The following is a 27,385-nucleotide window of genomic DNA, read 5'->3' as shown; positions in this document are numbered from 1 at the left end:
AAATAATGTCCTAAATATGTTGGGGAACACTAGGTCAACTCAGAGGGAGAAGCTGAAGGAAGTCAGTACTAGTGAGCTAATGGTACTGGGGAAATTGTTGGGATTAAAGGCTAATAATCCACATTCCAGAGTACTTAAAGAAGTAGCTCCAGAAATAATGGATGCATTAGTGGTCATCTTCCAGGACTCAATAGACTTGAGTAGCTCCTATGGGATGTAGATAATATAAACACAATATTAAAAAGAGAGATAAAGTAGGGAATTGTAGATCAGTTAGCCTGATATCAGTGGTAGGGAAAATGCACGAGTCCATTGTGAAAACTTTAACAGCAAAGCACTTGGAAAACACTAACAGGATCGGGCACGGTCAGCATGGACTTATGAAAGGGAAATCATCCTTGACAAATCTACCATAAATTATTGATATTTTTAAATGCAAAGCTAGGTGGCAGGGTGAACTGTGACACTTCAGTGTTATGTAGATAAGTTGAGTGAGTGGGTAAATGCATGGAAGATGAAGTATAATGTGGTAAATGTGAAGTTGTCCAATTTAGTAATAAAAACATAAAGGCAGAATATTATTAGAATTGTTATAAGTTGAGAGAAGGAAATGTACAATGAGATCTGGGCACCCTTGTACATCAGTTACTGAGAGTAAGTATGCAGGTGCAGCAGCTGGTGAAGAAGGAAATTGATATGTTGATTTCTATAGTGAGATGATTCACATACAGAACAGAGATGTCTTGCTGGAAAAGGACAGGGGCTTGGTGAGACAACACCTTGGCAATGTGTGCAATTTTGGTCTCCTTATCCGAGGAGGGATACTTTGGGTCTGGAGGGAGTGCAATAAAGGGCTACCAGATTTCTGGGGACAGGTGTGACATTTGAAGACAGACTGGATTGGTTCGGACTATATTCAGCGGAATTTAGAAGAATAGTCATCTCATAGAAACCTATAAAATTTTAAACAGGACTAGATAGGGCAAACACAGGGAGGTTGTTCCCGATGACTAGGGAGTCCTGATGAGGGGTCAGGATATAGGGTAAGCTATTTAGGTCTGAGATGAGGAGAAATTTCTTCACGCAGAGTGGCAAGCCTGTGGAATTCTCTGCCACAGAAAATATTTCCAAGAAAGGGGAGATACAGGTTTTAGGACTAAAGGGATCACACGGAATGGGTGAAATCGGGAATAAGGAATTGAATTGGATGATTAGCCATGGTTATATTGAATGGTGGTACAGGCTCGAAAGGCCAAATCGCATACTACTGTTCCTATTTTCTATGTTTCTATAGTGTTTATCCAAAAGACAGAAGCTACAGCGTAATCAACAGTGAATTTATAGTTTAGAATTATTCAAACAGAACAGCCTATATGAGCCAACCTCAGAGTTAATTGATTGCAGAAATGAAGTAAAATAACCAAATAGCCGTAAAGCAAGAGAAATCCAAAAACCACTGCAACTGTTTGAGGCAGTTAAAAGTAGATCGTTAAAGGACAGTAGTGTGTAGACCTCTAAATGGACTAGACTGAGGTAGTAAGAGGTTGGCAAATGAGAACAGTTGCGAACACTGTTTTTTCCCTCTCCTTGAGTTGGTTTGACTTATTATTGTCACATATACTGAGATAGTGAAAAGTATTGTTTTGCGTGCTAATCAGACAACTCATATCATCTCATAGAACAGAATATAGAAAATAGTGTTATAGCTACAGAGAAGGTGCAGAAAAAAAGATCAACCCAAATATGTGAAACATCCATTCATAAGAATGATAATAGTATGGAAGAAGCTGTTCTTAAATCTGTTGGTACATGTTTTCAAACTTTTGCATCTTCTACTTGATGGAGGAGAGTGAAAAAAGGTATAACTGGAGTAGAAGAGGTCTTGATTATGTTGGCTGTTTTCCCAAGGCAGCAGGAACGTCGACGGAGTCAATGGAAGGAAGTCTGTTTTTTTGTAATAATCTGAGCTGCTTTCATACCTCTCTAATTTCTCGCAGTCTTGGGCAGAGCAGTTGCCATTCCAATCTGTGATGCACCTGGATAGGATGCTTTCTATGGTATATCTATAAAAGTTGGTAAGAGTCATTGTGGACATGCCAAATTTCCTTTTGAGTTGAGATGATGTTGTGCTTTCTTGACTGTGGCATTGACGTGCAACAGTCCCAATAAGCAAACCCCTTAAACACGGAGCAATAATGAAACAAAGGCTTACAGGTCAAAGTTAGAAGGACAAAGTCATGCAGCCTGTTTCCACACAGCCCACTGCTGAACTGAATCGACCAACAAGGATTTAGTTTTGAAGACTGACCACTCCCCTTTCATTATATAGGTTACTTCTAAAACATGAAAGCTGTGGCCTAAATTCTCATCTGTTTACGCCTCCCAATACCCTTTTCATCTCTGTACCAACCCAGCCAATTTGGAGTCCGGACTGTTTTACAACCCCTCTGAAAAAAACCAAGGATGAATTATACTTGAGAAAAGGAATGGCTTTTAGCAAAAGGAGCAACTTTGTGACAGGTGTCATCAGCAAATTTGTAAACTGAGTTAGAGCCGACCTCGGCCACACAGTCATGAGTGTATAGGAGTATAGACGGGATGAATATGCAGCCTTGAGGGGCACCGGTGTTAAGGATAATTGTGAGGAGATGCTGTCACCAATCCCTACTGATTGCGATCTGGATGTCAGGAAGTCGAGGATATAGTTGCAGAGTCTTAGATCTCAAAGTGTGGGTATGAGTTTGGTTGGAATGATGGTAGCTGAATGTGAAATGTTGTAGGTGCCTAACACTTGGGCTGATTTAGGAGGTCAGTCCTGACTGAGCATGGATCAGTTTACTGACTGAAGTCTCCACAGCTCCCTGACCAACTTACCTGTGATCCTTGGACTCAATGGGCTTAACCTGCAGGACTGACCATGGCCCAATCATTGATAACAGGGTAGGGCAAATTGCAGTCCTGGAAGTAGGAGGACATCTGGAATATCCTGGATGGAATCACTCATCTCGGGAGCAGACACAGCAGAGGTGGAGGAGTTGGGAGTAAGGGATTGCATTTTTACAGGACATGAGGTGGGAAGGGGTATAGTCAAGGTCGCTGTGGGATTCGTTGGGTTTGAAGTAGATGTCAGTGTTAAGTCAGTCGCCAGAGACGGAGAGGTCCAGGAAAGGAAGGGAGGTGTCAGAGATGGTCTGAGTGAATTTATGGTCAGGGTGGAAGGCATTGGTGTAGTGGATGAATTGTTCAAGCTCCCTGTGGGAGCACGGAGCAACGCCAATACAGTCATCAATGTAGTGGGGATAGTGCCAGTTTAGCTGTGGAAGAGAGACTGTTCCACAAAGAGGCAGGCATAGCTGGGACCCACCCAGGCACTCATAGCCACCCTTCTGGTTTGCAGCAAGTGGGAGGATTGAAGGAAGACCACCACTGATTATGTCACCTCCACCCATCACGTATGCGAACGCTGCCAACAATGTTACTTCCGCTTCCGTGACTGCCGCCAATGTCACTTCTGGAGATGCTGGCGATCACACTGCCTTCAAGGATGCCACTGGTTACATGACTGTTGATATCACTGCCAATCACATGACCACACCCATTCCAGAGACAGTCTCCATCCCCATTCCACACGCCATACCAAGCCCTGCTAGGTATTTACTAATCCCCCAGACCTCCCTCCACTACCCCCGCCCAAACTGAGGACGAACTGTCAGTCATTAGGAAAGGACTCACCAACCCACTACACTCCCATGAGTGAATTCCGTATGAGCTGCAATGTTGAACTCTTTTTTTTTCCGAAGCCTCCACCTTTATGCCTACTTTTTCAATCGTAACTCCTACCCACCCTCCGAAGACCCCTTTCCCTGCCTCCAACATACTCCATCTTCTTGGACACCCCAAGGTGGCCACTTATCCACCTCCAAACACTTCATCTCTAACTGCTGTTGCGATGTTAACTGCCTTAAACTCTTCATCCCCTCATTCACTCCAACCTCCCGCTCTTGCAATGTACTCCCTTCGCTCCAACCCCAACCTCACAATCAAACCAGCTTACAAGGGAGGCACGGTGGTTGTATGACGCACCAACCTCTACATTGCTGAGGCCAGACGCGAACATCTCCTCCTGCTGCCCCCTCGAGCACAACCCCACCTCTCATCACCAAACCATCATCTCCAAGACCATCCACAATCTCATTGCCCCAGTTAATCACCCATCCTCAGCCTCTAACCTCAGTTTCCCAACCCAATACCCCCCAAAATCTACAATCCTGACTGCCTTGGTTGACTGATTATCTCCGGCTGCTCCTACCTTACAGAACTAATTTCAGTTTATCTCGACTCCGTCCTATTCCCCTTCGTTCAGGAACTCCCCACATACGTTCGAGACACCACCCATGCCCTCCACCGCTTCTATCACCATGTGATTCCCTGTCCCCAGCGCCTCAAATTCACCATGGACATCCAGTCCCTCTACACCTACATCCCCCATAAGGAAGGCCTCAAAACCCTCCATTTAGACATCTTCTGCTGACCCACCCAATCTCCGTCCATCAACACACTCAGTCAATTGACAGAACTTGTCCTCACCCTAAACAACTTCTCCTTTAAATCTTCCTGCTTCCTTCGAATCAGAATAGTGGCAATGAATACCCATGAGTCCCAGTTATGCCTGCCTCTTTGTCGAATGTGTGGAACAATCCCTCGTCCACAGCTACCGTACCATTATTCCTCATCTTTTCCTCTGCTATATCGAGGACCGTATCGGCACTGCCTCATGCTCCCATGAGGAGCTTGAACAGTTTATCCACTTCATCCACGTCCTCCACCCTGACCTCAAATTCACCTGGACATCTCCGACGCCTCCTTCCTGGACAACACCAGTTCCAGCTATCGACATAACACAGACATCTACTTCAAACACACTAAGACCTCCTCCCAATTTGTCGTCTGTAAAAATACAATGCCTTACTCCCACTCCTCTGGGTGGCACGGTGGCTCAGTGGTTAGCACTGCTGCCTCACAACATCAGGGACTCTGGTTCGATTCCAGCCTCGGAGGACTGTCTGTGTGGAGTTTGCATGTTCTCCTTGTGTCTGCATAGGTTTCATCTGGGTGCTTCAGTTTCCTCCTACAGTCCAAAAATGTGCAGGTCAGGTGAACTGGCCATGCTAAATTGCCCATAGTGTTCGGTGCATCAGTCAGAGAGAAATGGGTCTGAGTGGGTTAGTCTTCAGAGGGTTTGCGTGGACATGTTGGGCCGAAGGGCCTGTTTCCACACAGTAGGGAATCTGATCTAATCTGCTCCCCAGATGAGCGATACACTCCAGGACTTCCCAGATGTCTTTCTACTTCCAGGACTGCAATTTTCCCTCCCCTGTTATCAACGATGCCTTCAATTGCAAGTCCTCTATTTTTCACACCTCCACCCTTGAACCCCATCTCCACAACTGCAACAAGTATAGAATGCCCCTGGTCCTCGCATTCCATCCAACTATTCTGCAAGTCCAGCATATCATCCTCCACCATTTTTGCCACCTACAGTCATACCCCACCACCAAAAATATATTTCCCTCCCGAACCCTATCTGCATTCCGTAGGGACCATTTCCTCCATGACTCCCCCATTAAGTCCATACTCCCCACTAACCCCCTGTCCACACCTAGCACCTTCCCCATGTGCCATAAGAGGCGCAAAACCTGCGGCCACACCACCCCTCTCACCTCCATCCAAGACCTCAAAGGGTCATTCCATACCGGGTAGAGATTTATTTGCAAATCCTCAAACCTTATTTACTGCACTTGTTACTCTCAATGTGGTCTCTTCCACATTGGAGAGACAAAGCACAAACTCGCGGAATGGTTCAGGGCACATCTCTGGTCCATATGCATCAACCAACCCCACCTTCTTGTAGCCATCAATTTCAACACCCCCTTCCATTCTCCTCATGACATGTCCATTCTGGGCCTCCTCCACTGCCCAAACAAGGCCACCCACAAACTGGAGCAGGAACACTGCCTTGGGAGCCTACAACCACAAGAACTCAACACTGAATTGACCAGTTTGCAAATCTCCCCTCCCCCAACCCCATCGACTTGGTTTCACCCTCTTGACCTGACCAACCTATTCATCCTCCTTCCCACCTATCTGCTCCACACTTCCAACTGACCTATCACAATCACCTCCTACCATCATCTACCCATCACCATCCCAACTACCTTTGCTCTAGCCACCCTACTCCCCCTATTTACTTCTTATCATCCTTCCCCCTCCCCAGTCCTGATGAAGGGCTAAGCCTGAACGTCAACTCTTTATGCTGAAAGTAACATCCTCAAAAAACTCCCACAAGTTATTCAAACACAACCTTCTTTTCATAAACTTATGGTGATTCAGCCCAATCTTTTCCATACGTCCAACTATCACATACTTTATAATAGATTCTAAAGTTTCCCATCAGTCAGATATTTAACCACTTGCTTCACCCATTTATAACTGCTTACAATTTCCTTATGTCTTCAAACTGTATTTTTCTCCCTTTGTTTGTGTCATTTGCAAATTTAGCAACTGTTTCTTCACTCACCTCATTTAAGTCATGATTGAAATTATAAAAAGTTGAGGCACAAGCACAAACCTCTATGAGTCTCTACTCATCACGTCCCATCAGTCATACAATGACCCACTTATATCTACTCTGCTTTCTGCCCGCAACTAATCTTCCAGCCTACATCATGACCTTTGCTTTCATTTCACAATAATATGATTGCCAGATTATCAAACAACTTTTAAAAAATCAAATATGCTCATTTCCAGACCTGTGTTTTAAGTTGAGTCACGAGTCAATACTTTATTGAGTGAGTATGTTTTGAAAATCCAACTACAGTCTATACATGTGGTTAGGTAAAAACAATGACTGCAGAGGCTGGAAACCAGATTCTGGATTAGTGGTGCTGGAAGAGCACATCAGTTCAGGCAGCATCCGAGGAGCAGTAAAATCGACATTTCAGGCAAAAGCCCTTCATCAGGAATAGAGCATACATGTTGTTATTCTATTTCAAACAAACCAATAAATCTTTAATTCTCTTACTACATTTTGAGATTACATCAAGGAAAAAAAAACTTTTAAAAACATTGAATTGCTTCTTTAGGCAAAATTCAGAGAAACTGAGGGTAGTAGTAGTAGTAGTAGTAGTAGTACTATAGTTGTATTACTGGACTAGTTTACCAGATACAAAATTGAACTCTGAGTTGGGGAAAAGCTCTCCATTGGTCACATGTACCTAGCATAAAACTGGTTAAAAAGTCATTAAGTGCCAATCATCTTAGGTCCAGACCACTAATGCAGAATTTCTTCAGGGCAATGTCCCATACTCAAACATCTTCAGCTACTCCCTCATTGAAGTTCCCTCCAGTATCAAGTCAGAACTGGAAACACTTACAGATAATTGTGTTCATTTGCAGTCGTTACTCAGATACTCAAATAGTTCATGTCCACATACAAAGATTTGGACAACATTCATACCTAGGTTTACAAGTGGCAAGTAATATTCATGTTACACACATACTAAGTTATACCATCTTCGAGAACACAGATTCAAACCATTTCTCCCAACGTCCAATGGTATTATCCACAGTTGAACTACCACCATCAACATTCTGGATGGAGAGCACCGCCGCTGGCCTGAAACTTAACTGGATCAGCCACATTAATACTAAGGGGCTGGAAACTCTGCAGCTAAACTCACCTCCTGACTCCTTAAAGTTTGTCTACCATCTATGAGGCACTAGTCAGGAATATAATGTAATGCTTTCCACTTGCATGGCGGAATGCAACTTTAACAATATTGAAGCAGCTCAATACTATCCAGGATAAAGCCATCTGCATGTCAAATGTCCAAACATCACCTTAACGTTCATACTCTTTAGCACTCGCACACTGGCTATAGCAACTTATTAAGGCTTCTTCAACAGCAGCACCCAAATCTTCAACTCCTACTACCTCGAAAGATCAGAATTGTAGACATATGGGGATAGCACTGCCAGAAACATTTCTTCTTGTCATGCAACAATCTGATATGGAACTAGAAGTCTGTAGGTAGGTAGGTTGGTGTTGCACATCCCATCCTTGAAGAAAATCATTGGACTATTTGGATTTTTATGGTATTCCAGCAATTATTACAGAACTATTGTTCTTGGACTAATATAAATTTCCCTACTTGTCATGGCAGAATTTAAGTGTTCATCTAATACTGTAATCACTACACAATTACTTCAGAAGATCAGAATTGAAGTTGAACTTTTGCCATACCAAAAGTGGTTGATTTAAATTTCAACTGGCAACTTACCGTGCTGATTGAACCCAAAAGGGTGATGTTGCTGTGCTGACAGATTCATTTTTGGTAAGTAATAGAAGGGGAGAAGTAGCCACATCTTTTTTCAAAAGTGGAGTCCCTATGTAAAAGAAATTGTAGTTAATTGAGCACAGCATAGATAAAATTTAATTAACCAATCTTGAAATAAATTACAGATTGAAAAATCTGAACAATATATTAGTTCTAATTACAGAGTATTGTTGGAGGGTGTAATTAAAGAGACAAAGTATGAATTTTGGCTGAAGCAATAACTGAAATTATATTCTCAGTGCACTTAGGCAAACACACTGAAAAATGTGTCAGACCGACTAGTACATTAAATTGTTCCTCTATCCTGCCCAGTCAATCAACATGATCATGGTTGATCTTCAGCTTTGAATATATAAAATTATGAATCTCTTGAGACGGAGAATTCCAAAGATTGACAAGATTTCTTAGTCCTAAGTGATCAATTCCTTAAACTGAGGCTGTTCTTATAAATTCCAGACAACATTGAAACAATTTACTCAGCCACTTAGATTAGCTCATCCCTCCCATCATAGGCAACTATCTAATTTGCAGCACAGCCTCCAAGGGAAGTTTATCCTGACTTAAATATTGAAATTAAAACTGCACATAGTACATAAGGTGTTACATCACTAAAGCCCTTTACAATTGCAGCAATACTTCCTTACTCATGCATTTTAACTCCTTGTAACAAGGGCTATTCTGAATTACTTGTTGTGGCTGCACGTTAACTTTGTGTTTGTTCTGTAAGTACACACCCATCTTTCTGAACATCAACATGCAAATACTACAGTTTTTTAAAAAAACTTTATTTTCCCATTCTTACCACCAAAATGGATAATTCCATATTCTATTTGCCACCTTTTTATCCAATCATTTAACGTCTTTATTTCTGTGCAGCACTGTTGTGTCCACCATACAGTTTAATGTCCTTACTTGACTTTGAATTATTAGCAAACTTTCAATATATTACTGTCTCATCTGCATCATTAATGTAGATTGTAATTAGGTGAAGTCCTAGCATCAATACTTGTGACATTCCACATTTACAGCCTGCTTTTTGTTTTAAATCTCTACTTCTAGTATTCCATCCATGATGGAATCTTCCATTCATGTTAACCTATTACGTCCAACTTTATCAACCTTTAATTCTAGTGTTATCTTTCTTGGGCAGCCTTCTTGAGATGTCTACAAAATCAAAGTATATTGCATTTACTGATTCCCCTTTATCCTTGCCATTCTTCAGAATATTCTAAAAGAAAATTGTGCAACATAATTCCACTTTCTTAAACCATGTTGAGTATGTAGTCTGTCTAATTCTGCAACGACCTAATTTTATCATTCTGATAACTTAATAACATATTCCACCAGTTTGCTGACAACTAAAGTCAGGTGAATTGCCCTGTAGATCACAGTTTTCCTTCGCCATCCTTTCTTGGACAGTGTTTTGTTACATTTGCTTACTTTCAATCCATTAAGAACTTTCATGAATCTAAAGTAACGTCCCCAGTCACTGCTGACACATCTTTTAGAATCTTATGATGCCATTGGGTCATAGGAGTCATTAAAGCATGTTGAGTCCATGCTGGCTGTCCAACCTTTCCAACTGATGCTCAGTAATTAAAGCGCCTCAATAATACATACAAAAGTTCTTGTATATCTTTGTGAATTATCTGTAATGGTGCTCTCCTGATTCTGTCTCTAGATTTGCAGGTTCATAAAATATCCCACAACAGAATGATAGAATTTAGAAGCAAAGAGTTACTAACCAGATGGACATGTTTTTCACAACACTAGAATGTCTTTGTTAAACAGCACTAAAACTCAACTTCTCTTTTTTTTCCTTTCTTATTATACCTGAATACTTTGTATTCTTAAATAATATGTACTCAGCCCTCAGTACATTTAAGACACATTTCAATTAATGCTGCTAGATTACATTCCCACACGCTATTTATTCTTCCCTATCCATGGGGATAGCTGAAATGATTGTTTTACTTGCCAGGACTTGCTGCTGTTCAATCTCTCTTCTGCAGGTACTTTTCACTTCCTTGTCGGAGGCAGAGTGACTGGTTCACAACTTATAAAGTCTCTGACGTAATGGTTAAACTAACAACTTATAGCAACTGGTGAGATACGGTACCAGACTTTCTTCAAGTTTCAGATTTTCCTAGTATGAAGAGACGCACCAGTTCTATTTCCTATAGTCCGAAGGCTTCTGGCAATATCATGCACACCCACAAGCTGTTCAGCTACCCACGAGCCAACCACATAAATGTTGACCTATCATCAACAAAAGGTCACTACACTACAAAGGTAGTGGAAGGAGCTTACTGTTTGCAATAAATTTCATTTTGTATATAAACCCTAATGTCATGCTTATACAATTAACCACCTCCACTGCATGGACAGCAGCAAGGTAAATACGACTTACAACGTTGCAGGGAAACACATTTTTAAAAAGTGCACAAATCCTCCACAATCCTGGGTTTTTAAAACAGTTGTTTTCTCATTTTAGCCCACAATAAAAAAAATACAGAAAAGTATAAAATATACAGTCTTTACAAAATAAAGTCATAAAAGGGAGAGAAAACTTAAAACCAGATGTTGTTCTACTCAAATTGAGAATCTATTGAATTGCTCTAATGAGTACAGGACAAGACTTTTGTTAAAATGCACCATTTTTCAGCAATGGTCAATAATAATTTTAACCATGATGTATTGGTGAATGGGAGTCATTAAGGGCCAGCAAAAATAAAATTTGCATGAGGAATATTTCCTTTATTTAAAAAAAACTTCAGTATCGATAATAAGAACTGGGAAGTTTTTCTCATTCTCTCATAGAACGAGGATGGTGCTGGTTGCCCAGTATTAACTATCCATCCCTAGCTACCCTCTTGAAACACTGCAGCCCACTTGCTGACGGGTAAACCCACAATGCCATTAGAGAGAGTTCCAGGATTTTGACCCACCACCACCGAAGGAGCAGCATTACATTTCAAACTGTGGTTAAAGAGAGGCTTGGAGAGAAATGTGCAGGTGATGGTGGTATCTGCTGCTCCTGTCCTTCTAGATTGAAGTGGTCGTGGATTTGGGAGGTGTTGTCTAAGGATCTTTGGTGAATTTCTGCAGTGCATCTTTTAGATAGGGCACACTACTCCTACTGTGCTTTGGTAGTGGAAGGAATGGATGTTTGTGGATGCACTGCCAATCAAGAGAGCTGTTTTGTCCGGATGATATCAAGCTTCTTGAGTGTTGTTGGAGCTGCAACCATACGACAAAAGGAGAATTCTATCACACTCCTGACTTGCGCCTTGTAGATGATGGGTAGGCTTTGGGATTCAGGAGGTAAGTTTCATGCTTCAGTAATCCCGAGACTGGCCTGCTCTTGAGCCACTGTGTTTATATGGTGAGTCCAACTGAGTTTCTGGTCAATGGTAACCCCAAGGATGTTGATAGGGGGGATTCAGTGATGGTAACATCATTGGATTTCAAGGCGTAGTGGTAAGGTTGTCTCTTATTGGAGATGATCATTGCCCGCCATTCATATGGTGCAAATGTTACTTGCCACTTGTCAGGCCAAGCCTCAATACTGTCCATGTCTTGTTCCATTTGAACATGAAATGCTTCATTATCAAATTGTGAATGATTATGATTCCTGAAGAAGGGTTTATGCCCAAAACGTCGATTCTCCTGTTCCTTGGATGCTGCCTGACCTGCTGCGCTTTTCCAGTAACACATTTTCAACAATGATTATGATGTGGCAGGCATCACAGAGACATGGTTGCAGGGCAGTTTACAACAAGGATTTACAACTTATCGAAAAGACAGTGAGGTGGGCAGAGGGGGCAGGGTTACCTTATTAGTTAAGAATTAAATTAAATCTATTGCACAGAATGACATAGGGCCAAATGATGTGGAGTGAAGTTGAGGAACCACAAAGGCAAAAAAACCATAATGGGAGTTATGTACAGACATCCCAGCAGTAGTCAACACCACAGATCATAATATGGTAGAGTTCAGTCTGCAGTTTGAAAGAGAGAAGGCAAAATCGGATGAAATGATGTTACAGTTAAATAAAGGGGCATGAGAGAGGAACTGACGAAAATCGACTGGAAGCAGAGCCTAGTGGGGAAGACAGTAGAACAACAATGGCAGGAGTTTCTGGGTGTAACTGAGGACACCGTACAGAGGTTCATCCCAAAGAAAAGAAAGATTATCTGGGGGGGGGGGGGGGGGTGATTACACAGCCATGGCTGAACAATCAAGTCAGGAAATGTATCAAAGAACAAGAGAGCCTATAATGTGGCCAAGAGCACTGGGAAATCAAAAGATTGGGAAGACTACAAAAATAGAGGATAACAAAGAGAGAAATAAGGAAGGAGAGAATCAAATATGAAGGTAAGCCAGCCAGTAATAGTAGAAATGATAGTAAAATTTTATTTCAATACATAAGAAACAAATGAGAGGCAGAAGTAGGAATTGGGCCATTCCAAATTGATGCAGGAAGGCTAGTGATGGGAGATAAGGAAATAGCTGAAGAACTTAAATGCTTTCTGTCAGTCTTCACAGTGGAAGACATGAGTAATATCCCAACAATTAAGGAAAGTCAGCAGGCAGAGTCGAGTATGGTAACCATTACAAAAGAGAAAGTACTAGAAAAGTTAAAAGATCTAAAAATTGATAAATCTCCTGGCCCCGATGGGCTACATCCTAGAGTTATGAGGGAGGTGGCTGAGGAAATAGCGGAGGCGTTGGTTGTGATCTTTCAAAAATCACTGGAGTCAACTAAAGCCCCAGATGATTGCAAAATCACTGTTGTAACCCCCTTTTTCAAGAAAGGATCAAGACAAAAGATGGAAAATTATCAGTCGATTAGTCTAATTTCGGTTGTAGGTAAAATTCTAGAATCCATCATTAAGGATGAGATTTCTAAATTCTTGGAAGTGCAGGGTCAGATTAGAACAAGTCAGCATAGATTTAGTAAGGGGAGGTCGTGCCTGACAAACCTGTTAGAACTCTTTGAAGAGGTAAGAAGTAGGTTAAACCAGGGAAATCCAGTGGATGTTATCTATCCAGGCTTCCAAAAGGCCCTTGATAAGGTGCCTCACGGGAGGCTGCTGAGTAAGCTGAGGGCCCATGGTGTTCGAGATGAGCTACAGGCATGGTTTGAAGATTGACTATCTGACAGAAGGCAGAGAGTTGGGATAAAAGGTTCTTTATCAGAATGGCAGCTGGTGACAAGTGGTGTCCCATAGGGTTCAGTGTTGGGGACGCAGCGGTTCACTTTATATATTAACGAGCTGGATGAAGGGACTGGGGAAATTCTAGCGAAGTTCGATAATACTAAGTTAGGTGGACAGGCAGGTAGTACTGAGGAAGTGGGAAGGCCACAGGAAGATTTAGACAGTTTAGGAGAATGGTTGAGGAAGTGGCTGATGAAATTCAATGTGAGCAAATGCGAGGTCTTGCACTTTTAAGAGAAAACACAGACATGGACTATTTTCTAAACAGTGAGAAAATTCATAAAGCCAAAGTACAAAGGGATCTGCAAGTGCTAGTCCAGGATTCTCTAAAGGTTGACTTGCAGGTTGAGTCCGTGGTTCAGAAAACAAATGTAATGTTGTCATTTATCTCAAGAGGGTTAGAATATAAAAGCAGTGATGTGCTTCTGAGATTTTGTAAAGCTCTAGTTAGGCCCCATTTAGAGTACTGTGTCCAATTTTGGGCCCCATACCTCAGGAAGGACATACTGGCACTGGAGCATGTCCAGCGGAGATTCACACAGATCATCCCTGGAATGGTAGGTCTAACATACAATAAAGGGCCGAGGATTCTGGGATTGTATTCACTAGAGTTTAGAAGGTTGAGGGGCGATCTAATAGAAACTTACAAGATAATACATGGGCTTAGAAAGGGTGGACACTAGGAATTTGATTCCATTAGGTGGGGAGACTAGGACCCAGGGACACAACCTTAGAATTAGAGGGGGTCAATTTACAACAGAAATGAGGAGACATTTCTTCAACCAGAGAATGGTGGGCCTGTGGAATTCATCGTCACGGAGCACAGTGAAGGCCGGGACATTAAATGTCTTCAAGGCAGAGATTGATAAATTCTTGATCTCGCAAGAAATTAAGGGCTAAACGGAGAGTGTGGGTAAGTGGAGTTGAAATGCCCATCAGCCATGATTAAATGGCAAAGTGGACTCAATGGCCAAATGGCCTTACTTCCAACTCCTATGTCTCATAATCTTGTTATTGGAGGAGCTGTGACTGGTGTTGAACACTGTGTAATCATTGGCAAACATCCTCACTTCTAACCTAAGATCATTGATGAAACAACTTAAGATGTTGTGCCTAAGACATAACCCTGAGGAACTCCTACAGAGATATCCTGGAGCTGAGGTGACTGACCTCCAACACCACAACCATCTTCCTCTGTGCCAGGTATGACTCCAACCAGCAGTTTCTCATCAATACCATTGTTTCCAGTTTTGCTAGGGCTCCTTGATGCCGCACTCAGTCAAATACAGCCCTGATGTCAAGGGCTGTTGCTTTTAACACACTTCTGGAATTAAGCTCTTTTACCATGCTTGAACCAGGGCTGTAATGAGTCAGCAGCTGATGGCCCTGCTGGAACCCAAATTAGGTATTACTGAGCAGGTTATTTCGGAGCATATGTTGTTAACACTGTTGACAACATCTTCCATCGCATCACTGATGACTGAGAGTAGACTGATGGGGTGATAATTGGCCAGGTTGGATTTGTCCTGTTTTTTGCATACAGGGACATACCAGGGCAATTTTCACATTGTAAGGTAGATGCCAGTGATTTAGAGTACTGGAATAGTTTGGTGAGGACAGAGGCAAGCTTTGGAGCACAAATTCTCATTGCTACTGTTGGAATATTGTCAGATTCCATAGCTTTTGCAGTATCCAGTGATTCCAACCAATTTTTGATATCATGTGGAGTGAATCGGATTGGCTGACATCCATATGACACTTCTGGCTAGAGATTGCTGTGAATGCTTAAGTCATATCCTTTGCATGGATGTGTTGGGTTCTTCCATCACTGAGGATATTTGTGGAGTCTCCTCCTCCTGTGAGTTGTTTAATTGTCCACCATCATTCAGGTCCGGATGTGGCAGGACTGCAGAACTTAGTTTTGGTCTGTTGGATGTGGAATCACTTAGCTCTGTCTATCACTTGCTATTTATACTGTTTGGCATGCAAGTAATCCTGTTTGGTAGTTTCAGTAGGTTGATACCTCATTTTTAAGTATGCCTGGTGCTGCCCTGGGTATCTCTGCCCCTCCTTCAATCTCGGTTGAACCAGAATTAAACTCTTGGCTTGGGGGTAAAAGTTGAGTGAGCAAAATGCCTGGCCCATGAGGTTATAAATTGTGTTGAAGTACAATTCTGCTGCATCTGATGGCCCACAGCACGTTATAGAACATAGAACAATACAGCACAGAACAGGCCATTCGGCCCACGATGTTGTGCTGAACATTTGTCGTAGCTTAAGCATCTAACCATGTACCTATCCAATTGCCGCTTAAAGGTCACCAATGTTTCTGACTCTGCCACTCCCACAGGCAGCACATTCCATGCCCCCACCACTCTCTGGGTAAAGAACCTACCCTGACATCCCCCCCTATACCTTCCACCCTTCACCTTAAATTTATGTCCCCTTGTAACACTCTGTTGTACCCGGGGAAAAAGTCTCTGACTGTCTACTCTATCTATTCCCCTGATCATCTTATAAATCTCTTTCAAGTCACCCCTCATCCTTCGCCGTTCCAATGGAGAAAAGGCCTAGCACTCTCAACCTATCCTCGTACGTCCTATTCTCCATTCCAGGCAACATCCTGGTAAATCTCCTCTGCACCCTCTCCAAAGCTTCCACATCTTTCCTAAAATGAGGCGACCAGAACTGCACACAGTATTCCAAACTACCAGCACATGGGCTGCCACAGTTGAGAAAGCACACACCACCACCTTCTCCAGCGCAACTGAGGACAGGAAATAAAAACTGGTCAAGCAGCAAACTCACATAATGAGTCTAAACCAGAATGTTGGTGTAATAGCATCAACTAGTTTTCACTCCACAGATATTGCCTAAGCTGAGTATTTGTAATAACTTCTGTTTCCAGGTCAAATCGCAGCATTTTGTAATAGTAACACTTGAAATATGCTTGAAGAGAGAAAAATCAGTGCAAGGGCAGCATTATGGAGTTCATTCCTAAGTTGCTAGATCTGTTCAAAGTCTGCTCCATCTACCATAGTGATAATGGTATACAACATGATGATGGAAGGCATTCTTAATGTGAAGGCAGGACTTAGTCTCCACAAGGAGTATGCAGTGGCCAATTTTAACTGATACCGGCGTGGACAATGGAAATGTATAAACCACTGGCTAGGCTACCACTAAAAGCCACAGACAAGATTTACTGGATTAGAAAGATTTAGCTGTGAGGAAAAATTGCAAAGTCTGATCATGCTTTGTTTGGAAAACAGGAAGCAGAAGGATGATTTAATTCAATGAAAACAAGGAGCCTCAATAGAATCAATAGGTGGGAACTGCTTCCTTTAGCAGCGAGTTTATAACTAAGCAATTATGTCTAAATAAATTGTTGCAAGGATTAGAGGGGAGCTGAAAAGAGAAAATTCCATCTAGATAGTAACGAGGGCCAGGAACTCATTGGCTGAAACCCAAATCCCATTTATAATTACTGCTATTTGCACTTGAATTGCCATAACTAACTAGGCAATGGACCCAAGAGCAGGAAACTGTATTTCAACAAAACAGCTCTTTTCCAGCCGGTTCATTTAAAAAACAAATGGGCTGAATGGCTTCTTTCTGTCTTCTAAATTTCTATAATTGTGTCATAAGGGTGATGAGTGATAACTGGTACAGAATAGCATACAGGAAACAAAGTTTTGGATGAGCCAAATTGTACACAGAATGAATGACAGAAAGGCAGCTAGAACATCAGAGTAACTAAACAGAGAGGCGATCAACATTGTCGATGGTTTCAGGAGTATGTGGTCTGACAGAGGGATGAGATGGGTAATATTATAGAGCTGAAAGTAGTCTGTCGTTATACTACAGAAGACATGAGGTTGGACGTACAGCTGACTGTGGCTCTGAGCTTGTGTGCAGTCAGGTTCAAGCTGGAGACAGGACAAAGCTTCAAATCAATAGCACATTTACAACTAGTGTTGAGAAAACTGAAGCTCAACACTAGTTAACCAGCACAAAAGGAGGAAGGGGACAGTTGGTATCATCACTAAGAACATGCATTTTTATATGATACTTGGTTGAGGCCATTGTGGAAATATGGGAGGGAAAGAAACATGATTAGAGATACTTAAATAAAAGAATAAATGAAAGAACTGTGAATGCTATAAATCAAACAAAAACAGAAGTTGCTAGAAAAGCTTAGCAAGTCTGGCTGCATCTATGATGAGAAATCAGAATGGAGGGAGGGTCACTGAAGGCTGAAACATTCACTCTGATTTCTCTTCACAGATACTGCCAGGCCTGCTGAGTTTTACCAGCAACTTCTATTTTTGTTTCTGTTATTAGAGATACCTAAGCAGAGAATTAGGAGCAATAGACCATTCAGCCTCTCTGCCTACTTTATCATTGACAAGACCATGGTTGATCTGATTGCAGCCTTAACTCCAAATTGAATCAACTCCTTATATCCTTTAATTTCATTCTCAATTAACAATTCATCCATATGAAAATATGAGCAAAAACTGAAGAAGAAATAGTGTTAAAGGTTTTCCTTAAAAGAGTGACAAGGAACAAGAAAAAAATTAAGCATTTATGCAGCACTTATCACATCTTTTGGACATCTCAAAAAGCTTCACAACCAGCAAATTGCCTTAGAAGGTGTAGACATTGTTCTTTTGTGCAGAAATGCTATTACTACATTTGTGCACAAACAACTTGACCAATAAATCATTTTGATGGTGTTAGTTGAGCATTAAAATTGGTTATCTTAGTAGGATCTTCTTATGGTAAAATGGGATTTGTAGTGATTGTAATGAGCTCAGTCAGGGGAGCGTCAGAGTTTCAATTCACTCAGAGCTGGCTCTGAGGAAGTTGGATCAGTGTCAAAGACTCTCCACGTGCAAATAAAGGGTGACTTGAGGATGTAATACCAGCCTCTGTGGCGTTATTTCAGGATTGTTCAGGTAGTTGTAAACAATCAGGAATGTCTCAGTTTAACTGTTCATCGCGATAATGCCATCTCCAACAGTACAACACTCCTTCAGAAACATGAAAAAGTATCAACCCAGATTATGTGTTTTTAATCACTAAGCAGAGCTTTAATACACAAACTTCAGAGTCAACACGTAAGAGTGCTACCATTGGGCTAGGATGGCACTTCTGGAACAAGAACTAAATATGAAGAGACTTGATGCTACTCAAAATGTACTTCTTTGAGAGTGCAGGAATTACAATCAATTCCTTAATTATGCAGAGGCACATGGGTTGTATGTAAGTACATTACTTTTCATGAATTGTGTAAACAAAAGAGAACATAAATTCAAAATTGATGTGATTTTTTTTAAGGAAAGGTCATGTTTGAGCAACCAAGAGTCATACAGCACGGAAACAGACCCTTCAGTCCAACTTATCCAGATTGAAGGTGACAAATTTCTTTCCCCCCGCCCCAAAAGTAATGGAAACAAAGAAAAACAACTTAGCTAAAGCATCAGAATTATATTGATAAGCATTGGATACAGGTCAAAACCACATTTCATTCTCTGTCTTCCCCTATAACTGAAAAGAAATCCATAAGATACAAAGTTATGCTTCCAGTAATGGAATGGGAGGTTTTTTTGAGGAACAACAATTGGGAGTTGATTAATGGAAAATTGAGACAGCCAAACATTATAAAATTCTGCATCCTTGCACTTGTGTTATTCAATACTTATCAATGGAAGAACAGTATCTTTCATGGAATTAGCACTTCTGAAATATGATTTTTTTTAAACATCAATTTCAAATAGTTCATGCAAATTTGTATTTTGCAAAATTATAATTTTCAACACAAATTACAGAAGAGTCTACATACCGAATGTTATGTGCAAGTATAAAATAGATACCTGTTTCTTTATTTTGAGCACAAGTAGGGTATAAAGAGGCTGTACACCTAAAGGCATCCAATTCTGCATTAAAAGGTTCTAAAACTTTGTTTCCAGCACTTAATCTTTCCCATGGTTCTGTCATCGATGCTTTGATGTTCCTTTCCTGATGTTGCAAATTACCATGAAAAAGATCATCCTCTGATCTCAAATACCTGCAAAAAAAGTAATCAATTCTTAGCCTCATATCTTGAAGTTTAAATAGAGAAAAAATAAGAGGTATTTGCATTTGGATAAGCACCTATCATGCCTTCAAGGTTCCAAAGCACTTTGCAGAAGATAAACAAATTTTGGAATATTGTAATAGTAAAAACCCAGCAACTAATATTTGTATGTTTTGTTGGATTCCAACATCTGCATTTTTTATCTCTCGCCAAATAACCAGCTAATCCAATTTCAGAAAAGATAGTTCAGAAATAAATATCAGGCATGACATTGGGAGAATGCCCATGACCACTAATTAGTGTCACAGAATAATTTCTGCCTGTCCAAGAGGACAAATGGGGCCTAGGTTTACTATCTCTTCCAAAGTACAGCAACGGTGCAGTGCTCCACACACTGCAACAACAATTCAGCACTTTTAATTTTAGAAAACATCTTAAGGCACTTCACTGGCGTGTTATTAAACTAGAACACAAGTGACATCGATGATATTAAGAGAACTGACAGAAGTGTCAGTTTTTAAGGAGCATCTTAGAGAGTGATATGTGGTGAGGCAAAGAGATTTATGGCAGATATTCTACAGCATACTAATTACAAGCAAGTAAAGTTAGGCATGTACAAGAGGCTGGAATTCAAGCAGTGCCATCATCTCAAAGGCTTATATGGTTGAAGAGGTGAGTAATATAGGAAGGATTAAAGCCATTTATGGATTGGACAAAACAAGATTTTTATTAAGATTGAGGTATTGCTGGATTATGAAAATCTGGATGGTGAGGAAAGACTGCACATGATCAGCATGTAGAAACTGATACTGATATTTGGGAGCATTGCTGATGGGCAACAGGTGATGGCGAAAACTGAAGGTAAGGTCCAAGAATAGATCCTTGGAAGATAGGGCAGGCAATAATGGGAAGAGAAGCCATTATGGGTTATTCTCAGGGTGTGGTTGAACAGACAAGAATGGAAACAGGCAATAGAAGCTCCGCTCACGTGAGCGTCAGAGCGGCACGCTAAAGGTTGCATGTAGGGTGGGAAGCTTGAGGAAGGATAGCTTACATCAGTCACAGGGAGTGTCATTTGTTATTTCAATAAGGATAGTTTCAGTACACGTAGTCAGGACCCGATAGGCAGAATTCAAACACAGAATTAGAGAAAAGATAGGCATGGATTTGGAAGCTGATAACACATTAAGGTCTGATCTCATTACCCTCAACTCCACTTCCCCGCCATTTCCCAATAACCTTAACAGTTATGGGCCCATTATCGAAGGAAAGATATGCTTGTGTTGGAAACAGACCAGGGCTGATACCAGGCATGGAGGGACTGTCTTATGAGGGAAGGTTGAGGAGATTGGATTGTACTTGTTAAAATATAGAAGAATGACGGGCAACTTTATTGAAACATATAGGATTCTTCGACGATGTGACAGGATGGATGTGGAAAGATGATTTTCCCTTGTGGGAGAGTCTAGTACCAGAGGACACAATCTCAGTATAAGGTGTTACACATTTAAGACAGATGAGGAGGAATTTCTTTTGAACGTTGTTAATTGGTGAAATTCTTTATCACAGAGGACTGTTTATTCTGGGTCACTGAGTAAATTCAAGGCGTTCTTCCTCCAGGCGTCTGGTGGTGAGGGTGCAGCGGTGAGGAAGGCCCAGGACCTCCATGTCGTCAGCAGAGTGGGAGGGAGAGTTGAAATGTTGGGTCACAGGGCGATGTGGTTGATTGGTGCGGGTGTCCCAGAGATGTTCCCTAAAGCGCTCTGCTACGAGGCGGCCAGTCTCCCCAGTGTAGAGGAGACCGCATCAGAAGCAACGGATACAATAAAAGATATTGGTGGATGTGCAGGCAAAACATTGATGGATGTGGAAGGCTCCTTTAGGGCCTTGGATGGAGGGGAGGAAGGTGGTGTGGGCGCAGATTTTGCAGTTCCTGCAGTGGCAGGGGAAGGCGGGCCCTGTATCAACTGCCCACGCGCCCCGACAACCCACCCTCCCATCCTGGCACCTTCCCCTGCCACCACAGGAACTGCAAAACCTGCGCCCACACCACCTCCCTCCCCTCCATCCAAGGCCCTAAAGGAGCCTTCTACATCCATCAAAGTTTTACCTGCACATCCACTTATTGTATCATTTATTGTATCCGTTACTTCTGATGTGGTCTCTTCTACATTGGGGAGAGTGGATGCCTCCGAGCAGAGCGCTTTAGGGAACATCTCCGGGACACCCGCACCAATCAACCACACCGCCCTGTGGCCCAATATTTCAACTCCCCCTCCCACTCTGCCGAGGACATGGAGGCCCTGGGCCTCCTTCACCGCCGCTCCCTCACCACCATACGCCTGGAGGAAGAATGCCTCATCTTCCGCCTCGGAACACTTCAACCCCAGGGCATCAATGTGGACTTCAACAGTTTCCTCATTTCCCCTTCCTCCACCTCACCTTAGTTCCAAACTTCCAGCTCAGCACTGTCTCCATGACTTGTCCTACCTGCCAATCTTCTTTTCCACCTATCCACTCCACCCAACCCCGACCTATCACCTTCATCCCCTCCCCCACTCACCTATTGTACTCCATGCTACTTTCTCCCCACCCCCACTCTCCTCTAGTTTATCTCTCCACACTTCAGGCCCTCTGCCTTTATTCCTAATGAAGGGCTTTTGCCCAAAACGTCGATTTTACTGCTCCTCGGATGCTGTCTGAACTGCTGTGCTCTTCCAGCATTACTAATCCAGAATCTGGTTTCCAGCATCTGCAGTCATTGTTTTTCCCACAATTTAGCATGGCCAATTTACCTGACGTGCACATCTTTGGATTGTGGGATGAAACCGGAGCACCCGGAGGAAACCCACGCAAACCTGGGACCCTGGTGCTGTGAGGCAGCAGTGCTAACCACTGAGCCACCTTGCCACCCCAAAACTTCAAAAGAGTTTTTTGCCCTCCTGATTTCTCTCAAGTATTCTCTTATTGTCTTTATACTCTTCTAAAGATTCACTCTTTCTATCCTGTCAATACCTGACATATGCTTCCTTCATTTTCTTAACCAAACCCTCAATTCCTCTAGTCACCCAGCATTCCCTATACCTACCAGCCTTTCCTTTCACCCGAACAGGAATATACTATCTTTACAAATTTGTAGGGAGATCTCAGTTCTCTGTAAGAATAATAGGGTGGTTATGGTAAGGGATTTTAACTTTCCCGACATAGACTGGAACTGCCATTGTGTTAAGGGTTTAGATGGAGAGGAAGTTTGAGTCATCATGTGGATGTACCTACTACAGAAGGTGCAAAACTTGACCTACTCTTGGGAAATGAGGCAGAGCAGGTGACTGAGGAGTCAGTGGGGGAGCACTTTAGGGCTAGTGACCATAATTCTATTAGTTTTAAAATAGTGATGGAAAAGGATAGACCAGATCTAAAAGTTGGTGTTCTAAGTTAGAGAAAGCTGATTGGAGGCAAATGTTCGCAGGTAAAAGGACAGCTGGAAAATGGGAAGCCTTCAGAAATGAGATAACAAGAATCCAGAGAAAGTATATTCCTGTCAGGGTGAAATGGAAGACTGGTAGCTATAGGGAATGCTGGATGACTAAAGAAATTGAGGGTTTGGTTAAGAAAAAGAAGGAAGCATATGTCAGGTATAGACAGGATAGATCGAGTGAATCCTTGGAAGAGTATAAAGAAAGTAGGAGGATACTTGAGGGAAATCAGGAGGGCAAAATGGGGACATGAGATAGCATTGGCAAATAGAATTAAGGAGAATCCAAAGGGTTTTTACAAATATATTAATGACAAAAGGGTAACTAGGGACAGAATAGGGCCCCTCAAAGATCAGCAAGGCGGCCTTTGTGGGGAGCCACAGAAAATGAATATTTTGCATCAGTATTTAATGTGGAAAAAGATCTGGAAGATATAGACTGTAGGGAAATAGATGGTGACATCTTACAAAATGTCCAGATTACAGAGGAGGAAATGCTGGATGTCTAGAAATGCATAAAAGTGGATAAATCCCCAGGACATGATCAGGTGTACCCAAGAACCCTGTGGGAAGCTATAGAAGTAATTGCTGGGCCTCTTGCTGAGATATTTGTATCATTGATAGTCACAAGTGAGGTGCCGGAAGACTGGAGGTTGGCTAACGTGGTGCCACTGTTTAAGAAGGATGGTAAAGACAAGCCAGGGAACTATAGACCGTTGAGCCTGACCTCTGTGGTGGGCAAGTTGTTTGTTGGAGGGAATCCTGAGGGACAGGATGTACAAGTATTTGGAAAGGCAAGGACTGATTAGGGATAGTCAACATGGCTTTGTGCATGGGGAATCATGTCTCACGAACTTGATTGAGTTTTTTGAAGAAGTAACAAAGATGATTGATGAGGGCAGAGCAGTAGATGTGATCTATATGGACTTCAGTAAGGTGTTTGGCAAGGTTCCCCATGGGAGACTGATTAGCAAAGGTTGATCTCATGGAATACAGGGAGAACTAGCCATTTGGATACAGAATTGGCTCAAAGGTAGAAGACAGAGGGTGGTGGTGGAGGGTTGTTTTTTAGACTGAAGGCCTATGGCAATAGAGTGCCACAAGGATCAGTGCTGGCCCTCTACTTTTTGTCATTCACATAAATGATTTGGATGCGAGCACAAGAGGTACAGTTAGTAAGTTTGCAGATGACACCAAAATTGGAGATGTAGTGGACAGCGAAGAGGGTTATCCCAGATTACAACAGGATCTTGACCAGATGGGCCAATGGGCTGAGAAGTGGCAGATGGAGTTTAATTCAGATAAATGCGAGATGCTGCATTTTGGGAAAGCAAATCTTAGCAGAATTTATACACTTTATGGTAAAGTCCTAGGGAGTGTTGCTGAACAAAGAGACCTCGAAGTGCAGGTTCATAGCTCCTTGAAAGTGGAGTCGCAGGCATATAGGACAGTGAAGGCAGCGTTTGGTATGCTTTCCTTTATTGGTCAGAGTATTGAGTACAGGAGTGGGGAGGTCATGTTGCGGTTGTACAGGACATCGGTTAGGCCACTGTTGGAATATTGCGTGCAATTCTGGTCTCCTTCCTATCGGAAAGATGTTGTGAAACTTGAAAGGGTTCAGAAAAGATTTACAAAAGATGTTGCCAGGGTTGGAGGATCTGGAGGGAGACGCTGAACTGACTGGGGCTGTTTTCCCTGGAGCGCGGAGGCTGAGGTTTACAAAATTATGAGGGGCATGGATAGGATAAATAGACAAAGTCTTTTCCCTGGGGTCGGGGAGTCCAGAACTAGAGGGCATAGGTTTAGGGTGAGAGGGGAAAGATATAAAAGAGACCTAAAGGGCAACGTTTTCATGTAGATGGTGGTACGTGTATGGAATGAACTGCCAGAGGATGTGGTGGAAGCTGGTACAATTGCAACATTTAAGAGGCATATGGATGGGTATATGAATAGGAAGGGTTTGGAGGGAGATGGGCCAGGTGCTGGCAGTTGGGACTAGATAGGGTTGGGATATCTGGTCGGCATGGACGGGTTGGACCGAAGGGTCTGTTTCCATGCTGTACATCTCTGTGGCTCTATGATTATCTTCACTTTCTTCATCCAAGTAAATAAATTATGGCACACCACTAGTTACAGGTCACAAAAACAGAAACTACTGAAGAAACTCAGCAAGTCTGGCAGCATCTGTGGTGAGAAAGCAGAATCAACATTTTGGGTCCAATGTCCCTTCTTCAAAACTCAGAAATTGAAGCTTGATGACGTTATGTATTTCTCAATGCTCTGCTAATACTGTACTTTCTTTATTACAGACTAAACTTTTACCAGTAACAGTGCAATGTACTGCTTGGTAGTTGAGGCACGAAACCTCAACCTTTAAAAAGGACTTGGATGAGCAACTGAAATGTCATAACATTCAATGCTGTGGGCGCTGTAGAGTGGGACTATTGTAGATTCTGAATAGTTATTATCAGTGCAGAGTCAATGGGCCGAACAGCTCTCCTCTGTTGTATGATTCTACGAACAGACATAAAAAGACTAGCCTAGAGTTAACTTAGTTTTTTGAATCCCTTTTTTAAACAGACATGTTTCAATGGCAGTTTTCTAATTCTCTAATTTTCCAAAGTCCAAGGATTTCTTGAAGAGCACAACCAGCACATACATTATCTCTATAGCTACTTCCTTTAAGACATCACTTGAGGTCCAGGAGGCATAATGGTTATTAGTTCCACAGTTCAAAATCACACAACACCAGGTTATAGCCCAACAGTGTTATTTGAAAGTATTAGCTTTCAGAACCACCTGAAGGAACAGCACTCCAAAAGCTGGTGCTTCCAAATAAACCTGTTGGACTATAAACTGGTGTGTGTGTGATTTTTAACTTTGTCCACCCCAGTCCAGCTCCGGTACCTCCTCATTTAGTCCCACAGTTCCCCTAACACTTTTTCTCGAGTGGATGGATGTTGTATTTATTTCCTCTCCTTTTTTCCCTTTGAAGTTTTAGTGATTTTGGAATGCTAGTGTTTTCTACTGTGAAGACTGATGCGAAGTACTTGTTCAATTCATCTGTATTTTCCTGGTTCCAAATTATTACTTACCCAGCCTCATCCTCCAAGGGGACTGTGGTCACTTTGGCTTCTGATCTTCCTTTTATGTATTTAAAGCAGCTGTATAATGGTAATCTAAATAATGGTTCTCCACTTTCAAGGAATGTGAGCATTGTTAATAAGAGCAACATTTGTTGCTAGTTCTTAACTGCCCTTGAGGTGGTGGTGCGGCTTAGTCCTGAATTGTGGATACCTATCTGGTGTGTATGCAACCAGTGTTATTAGGAAGGCAGTTCCAAATCCAAAACAATGAATTTCAGATAAATAACAGGTTAATGGGAGATATGTTGTCTTAGTTGTTTCATTGTCAGTTTGACCATTACTCTTCTAGTTACCCCAGCTCTGCCCTCACATCCTAATTCTCACCTTGCTTCATTGATTTTCATACTAATGGGTTCATATTTGATGGTTTTTAGTTAGTGTGAAAGAAAATAAAATATTCTATCTTTTTCAGATGCTATCTAAACTAAGTATTTTCAGAATTTGCTCTGATCAAACTTCTAACATGTTTTACTTTTTGCTTGGTAATACATGAAATCTTAAGGTGGCAAGCAAACTAGTCCACCAAACTAATTCTTGGACTGTGCAATGAAGAAAGGTTAAATAAACTGGGCCTATATTTTGTGGTGTTTAGAGGGTTGAGAGGTGATTTCATTCAAACAAACAAAATTCGTTTTGAGCGCAACAGGGTGGGTGCAGGGAGGCTGTTATCACTGGCTGAGGTTCTACAGCCGGGGACAGAGTGTCAGAATTAGGGGCAGGCCATTTAGGTCTAGGATTTGGAGGAATTTCTTCAGTTTACTTGTTATAAACATCAAGGGATACAGGCATAATGCAGGCAAATGGTGGGAGTGGACCCAGCCCAAATGGGTGAATAGCCTACTCCAGCTCTAATTCTTATGTCCTTTAGTTTAGAAAATACTTTGAAAAGACACTTGTGCCATTCCTATCGTATACTTTGTCAGTCCATGGAGTGAATATTTAATAAGCAAGATGCTTTATCCTTGATGGTGTCAAGTTGTTTGAGTATACTTTAAGGCACACTTATCCAGGCATGTGGAGATTACTCCATTACAGTTCTGATTTATGCCTCGTAAATTGTGAAC

The 27,385-nt window shown here is 42.0% G+C and overlaps 1 protein-coding gene across 3 annotated transcripts in view; it reads right to left on the bottom strand.

Moving 5' to 3' along the window:
• kiaa1328 (KIAA1328 ortholog) overlaps positions 1 to 27,385 on the bottom strand; it is a 189,484-nt gene that overhangs the window by 48,191 nt on the left and 113,908 nt on the right. For all 3 annotated transcript variants that reach the window (XM_072572945.1, XM_072572928.1, XM_072572938.1), the window contains 2 exons: positions 19,498 to 19,691; positions 8,340 to 8,445 (listed from right to left, as the gene is read on the bottom strand). In XM_072572945.1, the coding sequence (XP_072429046.1) occupies positions 8,340 to 8,445; positions 19,498 to 19,691 (300 nt within the window). The remainder of the gene's footprint in view (positions 1 to 8,339; positions 8,446 to 19,497; positions 19,692 to 27,385) is intronic.

The sequence above is a fragment of the Chiloscyllium punctatum genome, chromosome 1 (genome assembly GCF_047496795.1).
Source record: "Chiloscyllium punctatum isolate Juve2018m chromosome 1, sChiPun1.3, whole genome shotgun sequence".
Lineage (NCBI taxonomy): Eukaryota > Metazoa > Chordata > Chondrichthyes > Orectolobiformes > Hemiscylliidae > Chiloscyllium > Chiloscyllium punctatum.
Note: the sequence above shows the minus strand (reverse complement) of the source record. Positions and strands in the feature narration are given on the sequence as shown.